Here is an 11724-nt window from a genome sequence, read left to right as displayed (position 1 = left end):
GATGAGGTGGGTAGATTGGGGTGGGCTATTTACAGATGAACTATGTATAGCTGCAGTGATCGGTTAGCTGCTCAGATAGCTGATATTTAAAGTTAGTGAGTGAAATGTAAGTCTCCAGCTTCTGCGATTTGTGCAATTCGTTCCAGTCACTGGCAGCAGAGAACTGGAAGGAAAGGCGGCCAAAAGAGGTGTTGGCTTTGGGGATGACCAGTGAGATATACCTGCTGGAGCGCGTGCTACAGGTGGGTGTTGTTATCGTGACCAGTGAGCTGAGATAAGGCGGAGCTTTACCTAGCATAGACTTATAGATGACCTGGAGCCAGTGGGTCTGGCGACGAATATGTAGCGAGGGCCAGCCGACAAGAGCATACAGGTCTTAGTGGTGGGTGGTATAAGGGGCTTTGGTAACAACACGGATGGCACTGTGATAGACTGCATCCAGTTTGCTGAGTAGAGTATTGGAAGCTATTTTGTAGATGACATCGCCAAAGTCGAGGAATGGTAGGATAGTCAGTTTTACTAGGGTAAGTTTGGCGGCGTGAGTGGAGGCATTGTTGCGAAATAGAAAGCCGAATCTAGATTTGATTGGATTGGAGATGTTTGATTTGAGTTTGGAAGGAGATTTTACAGTCTAGCCAGACACCTAGGTATTTGTAGTTGTCCACGTATTCTAGGTCAGAACCGTCCAGAGTAGTGATGCTAGTCGGGCGGGTGCGGGCAGCGAACGGTTGAAAATCATGCATTTGGTTTTACTAGCGTTTAGGAGCAGTTGGAGGCCATGGAAGGAGCGTTGGTGTTTAATTACAGCAGATACCTACCGGTAGCTCAAAAGTGTGACCCAATTTTGTTGCTGTATTAACTGCATTTAAAGGTTGCGTGTACGTGCTTTTTTAATTCATGGCGACTAGGTACGGTTTGCTACGACGCACACCCTGAGCGTTCATCATGCGGCTAGAGAAGGCCTGTATGAACAAACTTCCTCACGCTTCTCATAGAAATTTACCAGTTTCTTCCAATGGTTTATCCCATGTAAATCAGAGTGGGTGGGAAATCCTGGTCTAACTGTTCCTGCCCTCAAATCCTAGGTTAGCGGCGCTACAAGCAACTCTGGGAGAGCCTGGACCTGATAGCAACCTGCCAGCTAAGACAGGTTAGCATTGACTTATTTATTGGCACTGGGATATGAAGACACCCCGCCAAAACGATGGCCTAATGATACGAGAGCTGGTTTTATATTTAAGCTTTCACTAATAGGAAACCAAGTCAGTTACGAGAGAAGACACCCAGCAGAGTCATTTAAATGCAAGTTGACAACCGTGATATTAGTTAGCACTGACACCATTAAACCCAATTCTAGCAGCCTCATATGTACCAACCCCAAACACTCAGTTCCACAACCATCAAGTTTAAATGAACAAGAACCCATTCCACATAATGTGATGCTACTAGCATGATTTGACCAAATGTAGCTTAAAGTGCCAAATGGTAATTTAAGCACAGGGGTCAAAGTAGACATATATTGCCATCACCAGTTACTCATGTCAGGTCAAAGACCTCAACTCAGTAGGAACCGTCAAAACAATACTGAGGACAATATTATTACAGTTAGCGTTTAATTGAACCAAAACAAGAAATTGCAGTTACACACAACCTGGACAAAAAACCCATGAACTCTTGCATTGACCCCGAGCACCATGTCCCACATCAGATATCCATGTTTGTGGTCAACGGGGGCTGAGATGCAGAAGTCAACAGTTCCTCAATGGCATGGTCAGACGGGCCGGTGGCAGCTTCAGAGGTAGCGTCGTCCGACGGGCCGGTGGCAGCTTCAGAGGTAGCGTCGTCCGACGGGCCGGTGGCAGCTTCAGAGGTAGCGTCGTCCGACGGGCCGGTGGCAGCTTCAGAGGTAGCGTCGTCCGACGGGCCGGTGGCAGCTTCAGAGGTAGCGTCGTCCGACGGGCCGGTGGCAGCTTCAGAGGTAGCGTCGTCCGACGGGCCGGTGGCAGCTTCAGAGGTAGCGTCGTCCGACGGGCCGGTGGCAGCTTCAGAGGTAGCGTCGTCCGACGGGCCGGTGGCAGCTTCAGAGGTAGCGTCGTCCGACGGGCCGGTGGCAGCTTCAGAGGTAGCGTCGTCCGACGGGCCGGTGGCAGCTTCAGAGGTAGCGTCGTCCGACGGGCCGGTGGCAGCTTCAGAGGTAGCGTCGTCCGACGGGCCGGTGGCAGCTTCAGAGGTAGCGTCGTCCGACGGGCCGGTGGCAGCTTCAGAGGTAGCGTCGTCCGACGGGCCGGTGGCAGCTTCAGAGGTAGCGTCGTCCGACGGGCCGGTGGCAGCTTCAGAGGTAGCGTCGTCCGACGGGCCGGTGGCAGCTTCAGAGGTAGCGTCGTCCGACGGGCCGGTGGCAGCTTCAGAGGTAGCGTCGTCCGACGGGCCTGTGGCAGCTTCAGAGGTAGCGTCGTCCGACGGGCCGGTGGCAGCTTCAGAGGTAGCGTCGTCCGACGGGCCGGTGGCAGCTTCAGAGGTAGCGTCGTCAGACGGGCCGGTGGCAGCTTCAGAGGTAGCGTCGTCAGACGGGCCGGTGGCAGCTTCAGAGGTAGCGTCGTCAGACGGGCCGGTGGCAGCTTCAGAGGTAGCGTCGTCAGACGGGCCGGTGGCAGCTTCAGAGGTAGCGTCGTCAGACGGGCCGGTGGCAGCTTCAGAGGTAGCGTCGTCAGACGGGCCGGTGGCAGCTTCAGAGGTAGCGTCGTCAGACGGGCCGGTGGCAGCTTCAGAGGTAGCGTCGTCAGACGGGCCGGTGGCAGCTTCAGAGGTAGCGTCGTCAGACGGGCCGGTGGCAGCTTCAGAGGTAGCGTCGTCAGACGGGCCGGTGGCAGCTTCAGAGGTAGCGTCGTCAGACGGGCCGGTGGCAGCTTCAGAGGTAGCGTCGTCAGACCGGCCGGTGGCAGCTTTTGAGGTAGCGTCGTCAGAGGACAGGGCATCATTTGCCGTAGAGCTACCGTGGTTTGGAGAAGCTTGGGATTCTACTTCATTAGTCTCGAAATACTCTAGAGAGAAAACATAAAGGAACAGTTGGGTATTCTACAGCAACACAGCTGTTCTACACGGTCTAAGCCAAATTGCCATTTGAATGTTGAGCAACATGAACCCAACACAGATTTCAAAGTATATGTTTCAGGCCGTACCTTCTCTGTCTTGTTTAGCGTCAGACCCTATGGATCGGAGCAAGGCCAGGGCATGCACAATGGAGACGTCATTTGATGACAGCTCTGAAAAACGTAGGTTAAGGTACACAAGCAAAATGACCAAATCAAAGGGTTTGACAACATTATTTAGACAACTGAGTTACTCTATGGTGTTGAATGAGTGTCAAGCACAGCAGCACCATAGACACAGTACAAAGCTAGAAGGGTTGTGGAAAGAAACACTTACCTCCAAGTCTCCTCTGCAGAGAGACTTGCTCTAGCTTCTGGGACTTTCCAACAGGGTAACAAGAAACTAAGGAGAAAGTGTTGACAGAAGTTGAGTTGACACAAAATAGCTACATATATTAATAATAGCAGACGACCAATGCGGAACAAACAGACAGTCAAATTTTTATCTCCAACTGATAAAGATAAAATTATTTCCCAACCAAATCCCTTCAATCTAAATAAAACATTAGTGAACCAACCTTTCACAACCCCCACAGTCACCACAAAGAGCAGCAATTCTCTCACTCCGCCCATGATCATGAAAATAGTCTGTGTTATCAACAGGTAATGTCTTCACATGGCCTGTATGAGGCTTATATAGGCCACTAATGACCTTTTACCTGACAAACATGACTTAACGATCAATTAACATGCTTGATTGAGGTGTTACATTCAGATAGAAATAGACCATGTAGAATGTATGTTGGGCAGGCAATCTTTTCTACTCCATATATTGCATTTATATCTGTAATGTTTAACCCTAATGGTCTCAGATCAGCAGTAGAAAGAAGTAGGCCTAATTATTTTAGGTGTAATCTTCAAAGATATTAGGGGGAAATAAACACTGTACCCAAATCCACTTTTTACAATGCTCCTGGGAAATGGGTAGGCCTCCACCATATAGTCCTTCACAGTTTTACAGCTGTGTTATATTCCTTTATTTACATAGATCACATACATAAATATATATGTTAGCTGTAGGTAGCTTTGGGATAAAATTCCCATATTGTATTGTTACTAACATAAATCATAATATATCATATTTTCCTAATTTGCTCTGTAGGAGGTTCGTCATATGAAGGACATTCAAGTGGATGTGACCCCTAACCTGCAATAGGGGCTCAGTGGGGTGACAGACATCCTGTAACGGATCTCCAAGCTAGTGTCTGAGGACCTGGAGGAGGCTGTGTCTACAGCTGTGGTTCAGGACAAGCATGGTAACCTACCCTAACCTCACTGTATGAAGGATTTTATTGTTATTCATAGTCATCTCCAATCTGTTCAAATATCACTGTTGTTGATAACACACATTACCAAAATGATTCACACTTGTCTTCCTATTTCCACATAATCTGTCATGGTTCCCCACCTTAACAGGGCATAAAACCAACCTCTCTTTATTGCTCTCTTTATTGCTAATACAACCAAATCCAACAGCGTTCGAGTATCTTAATGCTTTTCTTCTAACCCTGAATGGCAACTTTTTATCCTAGTACACAAGCATGTCATTTTATCCATCCACACCCACTCTACTGCCGCATGTCCACTGCGGCTGAGACTTTCACCCACTCGTTACAGGTATTAGCAGGTAACCAACCCCACCCGGGTCTTACCCCCTAAGACTACGACCGGTCATAATTACAATGGGACTACTGAATAAGCTCAGGCTTTCTAGGTCCGTACCCTATAATTGGTTCAGCGTACGACTCTCATCTCCCCAAGATGTCAGAATTAGTGATAACAGGTGTAGGAACTGTGCCTACCTTGTTTCTGTTTCACTGATTCAGAATCTCTAGTTCGACTGCAAATCGTGGTGAACCCTGCTCGCAGTGCCAACTGTTAGGTTCTAATTCTCAGAGTAAAAACTCGACGGACACTATGAAAGCTTAAACCAAGTTTATTCTTCCCAGAGGGTCAAGACAGCTGCATTAGACAAAAAACATATTCACACAAGCACTGATATTTAATCCTTTCTCCTATGCTGAGTCTACTCCTACACCTCTGAACAGCCAATGCATCTCTGTTGCTAGACAGAACCTTTGTGATATCTGTTCTTCCTCACTTCATCTGACCTGACCGCTACCCCAAAGTGCTCACTCCTCCCCAACTCAAGGCTGTCATGTTGATTGGTACCAGACTGTGTCTGGTAGATTTTTCAACCAGAAATTTGCACAGTGTAGCTCTAACTCCAAAAAGTTTTGGGACACTGTAAAGTCCATGGAGAACAAGAGCACCTCCTCCCAGCTGCCCACTGCATTGAGGCTAGGTAACACGGTCACCACCGATAAATCCATGATAATCGAACATTTCAATAAGCATTTCTCTACGGCTGGCCATGTTTTCTTCCTGGCTACCCCAACTCCGGCCAACAGCTCCGCACACCCCGCAGCTACTTGCCCGAGCCTCCCCAGCTTCTCCTTCACCCAAATCCAGTTAGCAGATGTTCTGAAAGAGCTGCAAAAACTGGACCCGTACAAATCAGCTGGGCTAGACAATCTGGACCCTCTCTTTCTAAAATTATCCGCCGCCATTGTTGCAACCCCTATTACCAGTCTGTTCAACCTCTCTTTCGTATCGTCCGAGATCCCTAAAGATTGGAAAGCTGCCGCGGTCATCCCCCTCTTCAAAGGGGGTGACACTCTAGACCCAAACTGTTATAGACCTATATCCATCCTGCCCTGCCTTTCTAAAGTCTTCGAAAGCCAAGTTAATAAACAGATCACTGACCATTTCGAATCCCACCGTACCTTCTCCGCTGTGCAATCCAGTTTCCGAGCTGGTCATGGGTGCACCTCAGCCACGCTCAAGGTACTAAACGATATCATAACCGCCATCGATAAAAGACATTACTGTGCAGCCGTCTTCATCGACCTGGCCAAGGCTTTCGACTCTGTCAATCACCGTATTCTTATCGGCAGACTCAACAGCCTTGGTTTCTCAAATGACTGTCTCGCCTGGTTCACCAACTACTTCGCAGACAGAGTTCAGTGTGTCAAATTGGAAGGCCTGTTGTCCGGACCTCTGGCAGTCTCTATGGGGGTACCACAGGGTTCAATTCTCAAGCCGACTCTTTTCTCTGTATACATCAATGATGTCGCTCTTGCTGCTGGTGAGTCTCTGATCCACCTCTACGCAGACGACACTATTCTGTATACTTCTGGCCCTTCTTTTGACACTGTGTTAACAACCCTCCAGGCGAGCTTCAATGCCATACAACTCTACTTCCGTGGTCTCCAACTGCTCTTAAATACAAGTAAAACTAAATGCATGCTCTTCAACCGATCGCTGCCTGCACCTGCCCGCCTGTCCAACATCACTACTCTGGACGGCTCTGACTTAGAATATGTGGACAACTACAAATACCTAGGTGTCTGGTTAGACTGTAAACTCTCCTTCCAGACTCACATCAAACATCTCCAATCCAAAGTTAAATCTAGAATTGGCTTCCTATTCCGCAACAAAGCATCCTTCACTCATGCTGCCAAACATACCCTTGTAAAACTGACCATCCTACCAATCCTCGACTTCGGTGATGTCATTTACAAAATAGCCTCCAAAACCCTACTCAATAAATTGGATGCAGTCTATCACAGTGCCATCCGTTTTGCCACCAAAGCCCCATATACTACCCACCACTGCGACCTGTACACTCTCGTTGGCTGGCCCTCGCTTCATACTCGTCGCCAAACCCACTGGCTCCAGGTCATCTACAAGACCCTGCTAGGTAAAGTCCCCCCTTATCTCAGCTCGCTGGTCACCATAGCAGCACCCACCTGTAGCACGCGCTCCAGCAGGTATATCTCTCTGGTCACCCCCAAAACCAATTCTTCCTTTGGCCGCCTCTCCTTCCAGTTCTCTGCTGCCAATGACTGGAACGAACTACAAAAATCTCTGAAACTGGAAACACTTATCTCCCTCACTAGCTTTAAGCACCAGCTTTCAGAGCAGCTCATAGATTACTGCACCTGTACATAGCCCATCTATAATTTAGCCCAAACAACTACATCTTTACCTACTGTATTTATTTATTTATTTTGCTCCGTTGCACCCCATTATTTCTATCTCTACTTTGCACTTTCTTCCACTGCAAACCAACCATTCCATTTTTTTTTTTACTTGCTATATTGTATTTACTTCGCCACCATGGCCTTTTTTATATTTTTATTTATTTATATATATATTTTGTTTGCCTTCACCTCCCTTATCTCACCTCACTTGCTCACATTGTATATAGACTTATTTTTCACTGTATTATTGACTGTATGTTTGTTTTACTCCATGTGTAACTATGTGTTGTTGTATGTGTCGAACTGCTTTGCTTTATCTTGGCCAGGTCGCAATTGTAAATGAGAACGTGTTCTCAATTTGCCTACCTGGTTAAATAAAGGTGAAATAAAATAAATAAATAAAAGATACAATGATACGATGTCTATCTAAGTATATGGTTACGGAGAATAGTCCCATATGAGATGGTTAGGTCACGTCATCCCCTTTCGTGTTGTCGTCGTGGCAACAGGTCGGGAACAGCTCCTGAGTGAAGGCGAGGCATGCAGCCGTGTCTGCCCGTCTCCGTAGTTCGTCAGTTTTCCAGCCTCGTAGTCCAGCAGCATTCTAATGCGGGAGTGGTGACAGTGGCCATCCACCGCTTCCAGGTGTAACAGTATAACTTTAGTCCGTCCCCTCGCCCCGACCCGGGCGTGAACCAGGGACCCTCTGCACACATCAACAACAGTCACCCACGAAGCATCGTTACCCATCGCTCCACAAAAGCCTCGGCCCTTGCAGAGCAAGGGGAACCACTACTTCAAGGTTTCAGAGCAAGTGACGTCACCGACTGAAAGGCTGCTAGCGCGCACCACTGCTACCTAGCTAGCCATTTCACATCGGTTACACAGGCACCCATTGTGCCAGGTGCTCAGCTGGCGCTCATCCAGCTGGAGGCTCTAGGGAAGATCGTTCATTCCCACCATACACCGTTTCCCCTTTTCCTTCCTGGGGATGCCCTCGTACGTTCTCCTGGGAGAGGAGCAGGTGATCGTTGGCCGTACAAGGGTCAAAGGTCAGGGTGCAGCGGTCTGAGGAGGAGGGCGAAGGGAACATGTGAGAAGACAATTAGGTGTACATAATATCTATGATAGTTTTATGTTAAAGTAAGGAACAACCACATACATTCGCTGAGGTCCTGCTTCCGAACTAGGTTACATGGAGCAGCTGGACTGGGGATCACAGCCAGGATGGTGCACTTATCCTGGGCTGAACCTACTGAAGTGGGTTGGGGGATGGGGAAGAGAAGGGAGATTGGTGGAGAGACACAGAGACATATTTTAAAAGATTGGAGGTTACTATCCCTAACAATAAAATCCTTCATACATTGAGGTTAGGTTACCATGCTTGTCCTGCCCCACAGCTGTAGACACAGCCTCCTACAGGTCCTCAGACACTAGCTGGAGATCCCTTACAGGATGTCTGTCACCCCACTGAGCCCCTCCTACAGTTTAGGGGTCACACCCACTTGAATGTCCTTCATATGACGAACCTCCTACAGAGCAAATGAGGAAAATATGATATATTATGACTTATGTTAGTAACAATACAATATGGGAATTTTATCCCAAAGCTACCTACAGCTAACATATATATTTATGTATGTGATCTATGTAAATAAAGGAATATAACACAGCTGTAAAACTATGAGGACTATATGGTGGAGGCCTACCCATTTCCCAGGAGCATTGTAAAAAGTGGATTTGAGTACAGTGTTTATTTCCCCCTAATATCTTTGAAGATTACACCTAAAATAATTAGGCCTACTTCTTTTTACTGCTGATCTGAGACCATTAGGGTTAAACATTACAGATATAAATGCAATATATGGAGTAGAAAAGATTGCCTGCCCACCAGAATCAACATACGTTCTACATGGTCTATTTCTATCTGAATGTAACACCTCAATCAAGCATGTTAATTGATCGTTAAGTCATGTTTGTCAGGTAAAAGGTCATTAGTGGCCTATATAAGCCTCATACAGGCCATGGGAAGACATTACCTGTTGATAACACAGACTATTTTCATGATCATGGGAGGTGTGAGAGAACTGCTGCTCTTTGTGGTGACTGTGGGGGTTGTGAAAGGTTGGTTCACTAATGTTTTATTTGGATTGAAGGGATTTGTTTGGGAAATATGCTTTACTTTATCAGTTGGAGGTTACAATGTGACTGTCTGTTCCGCATTGGTCATCTGCTATTATTAATATATGTAGATATTTTCCGTCAACACTTTCTCCTCAGTTTCTTGTTACCCTGTTGGAAAGTCCCAGAAGCAAGAGCAAGTCTCTCTGCAGAGGAGACTTGGAGGTAAGTGTTTCTTTCCACAACCCTTCTAGCTTTGTACTGTGTCTATGGTGCTGCTGTGCTTGACACTCATTCAACACCATAGAGTAACTTAGATGTCTAAATAATGTTGTCAAACCCTTTGATTTTGCTTGTGTACCTTAACCTACGTTTTTCAGAGCTGTCATCAAATGACGTCTCCATTGTGCATGCCCTGGCCTTGCTCCGATCCATAGGGTCTGACGCTAAACAAGACAGAGAAGGTACGGCCTGAAACATATACTTTGAAATCTGTGTTGGGTTCATGTTGCTCAACATTCAAATGGCAATTTGGCTTAGACCGTGTAGAACAGCTGTGTTGCTGTAGAATACCCAACTGTTCCTTTATGTTTTCTCTCTAGAGTATTTCGAGACTAATGAAGTAGAATCCCAAGCTTCTCCAAACCACGGTAGCTCTACGGCAAATGATGCCCTGTCCTCTGACGACGCTACCTCAAAAGCTGCCACTGGCCCGTCTGACGACGCTACCTCTGAAGCTGCCACTGGCCCGTCTGACGACGCTACCTCTGAAGCTGCCACTGGCCCGTCTGACGACGCTACCTCTGAAGCTGCCACTGGCCCGTCTGACGACGCTACCTCTGAAGCTACCACTGGCCCGTCTGACGACGCTACCTCTGAAGCTGCCACTGGCCCGTCTGACGACGCTACCTCTGAAGCTGCCACTGGCCCGTCTGACGACGCTACCTCTGAAGCTGCCACTGGCCCGTCTGACGACGCTACCTCTGAAGCTGCCACTGGCCCGTCTGACGACGCTACCTCTGAAGCTGCCACTGGCCCGTCTGACGACGCTACCTCTGAAGCTGCCACTGGCCCGTCTGACGACGCTACCTCTGAAGCTGCCACTGGCCCGTCTGACGACGCTACCTCTGAAGCTGCCACTGGCCCGTCGGACGACGCTACCTCTGAAGCTGCCACTGGCCCGTCGGACGACGCTACCTCTGAAGCTGCCACTGGCCCGTCGGACGACGCTACCTCTGAAGCTGCCACTGGCCCGTCGGACGAGGCTACCTCTGAAGCTGCCACTGGCCCGTCGGACGAGGCTACCTCTGAAGCTGCCACTGGCCCGTCGGACGAGGCTACCTCTGAAGCTGCCACTGGCCCGTCGGACGACGCTACCTCTGAAGCTGCCACTGGCCCGTCGGACGACGCTACCTCTGAAGCTGCCACTGGCCCGTCGGACGACGCTACCTCTGAAGCTGCCACTGGCCCGTCGGACGACGCTACCTCTGAAGCTGCCACTGGCCCGTCGGACGACGCTACCTCTGAAGCTGCCACTGGCCCGTCGGACGACGCTGCCACTGAAGCTGCCACTGGCCCGTCGGACGACGCTACCTCTGAAGCTGCCACTGGCCCGTCGGACGACGCTACCTCTGAAGCTGCCACTGGCCCGTCGGACGACGCTACCTCTGAAGCTGCCACTGGCCCGTCGGACGACGCTACCTCTGAAGCTGCCACTGGCCCGTCGGACGACGCTACCTCTGAAGCTGCCACTGGCCCGTCGGACGACGCTACCTCTGAAGCTGCCACTGGCCCGTCGGACGACGCTACCTCTGAAGCTGCCACTGGCCCGTCTGACGACGCTACCTCTGAAGCTGCCACCGGCCCGTCTGACCATGCCATTGAGGAACTGTTGACTTCTGCATCTCAGCCCCCGTTGACCACAAACATGGATATCTGATGTGGGACATGGTGCTCGGGGTCCATGCAAGAGTTCATGGGTTTTTTGTCCAGGTTGTGTGTGTAACTGCAATTTCTTGTTTTGGCTCAATTAAACGCTAACTGTAATAATTGTGTCCTCAGTATTGTTTTGACGGTTCCTACTTGGAGTTGAGGTCTTTGACCTGACATGAGTAACTGGTGATGGCAACTTTTATTTTGCATTATAACCATGCTTTGGCATCAGCAATATGTCTACTTTGACCCATGTGCTTAAATTACCATTTGACTTAAGCTACATTTGGTCAAATTATGCTAGTAGCATCACATGATGTGGAATGGGTTCTTGTTCATTTAAACTTGATTGTTGTGGAACTGAGTGTTTGAGGTTGGTACATATGAGGCTGCTAGAATCGGGTTAATGGTGTCAGTGCAAACTAATATCACGGTTGTCAACTTGCATTTAAATGACTCTGCTGGGTGTCTTCTCT

The 11724-nt window shown here is 48.7% G+C and overlaps 2 protein-coding genes across 2 annotated transcripts; one reads left to right on the top strand and one right to left on the bottom strand.

Moving 5' to 3' along the window:
• Positions 1-952: 952 nt before the first annotated feature.
• On the bottom strand, positions 953-3762 carry LOC129850097 (polysialoglycoprotein). The gene is made up of 4 exons (XM_055916673.1): positions 3668-3762; positions 3427-3492; positions 3180-3263; positions 953-3041 (listed from the first exon to the last, which is right to left on the bottom strand). Exons 1-4 carry the CDS (start codon positions 3726-3728, stop codon positions 1705-1707), a joined length of 1548 nt encoding a protein of 515 aa, XP_055772648.1. The 5' UTR covers positions 3729-3762; the 3' UTR covers positions 953-1704.
• A 5457-nt stretch (positions 3763-9219) lies between these two features.
• On the top strand, positions 9220-11365 carry LOC129850096 (polysialoglycoprotein-like). The gene is made up of 4 exons (XM_055916672.1): positions 9220-9319; positions 9476-9541; positions 9697-9780; positions 9919-11365. Exons 1-4 carry the CDS (start codon positions 9220-9222, stop codon positions 11253-11255), a joined length of 1587 nt encoding a protein of 528 aa, XP_055772647.1. The 3' UTR covers positions 11256-11365.
• The last annotated feature ends 359 nt before the right edge of the window (positions 11366-11724 follow it).

Source organism: Salvelinus fontinalis, unplaced genomic scaffold (genome assembly GCF_029448725.1).
Source record: "Salvelinus fontinalis isolate EN_2023a unplaced genomic scaffold, ASM2944872v1 scaffold_1816, whole genome shotgun sequence".
Classification (NCBI taxonomy): Eukaryota; Metazoa; Chordata; class Actinopteri; order Salmoniformes; family Salmonidae; genus Salvelinus; species Salvelinus fontinalis.
The sequence above is the reverse complement of the archived record's forward strand: the minus strand, read 5'-3'. Positions and strand labels throughout refer to the sequence as shown.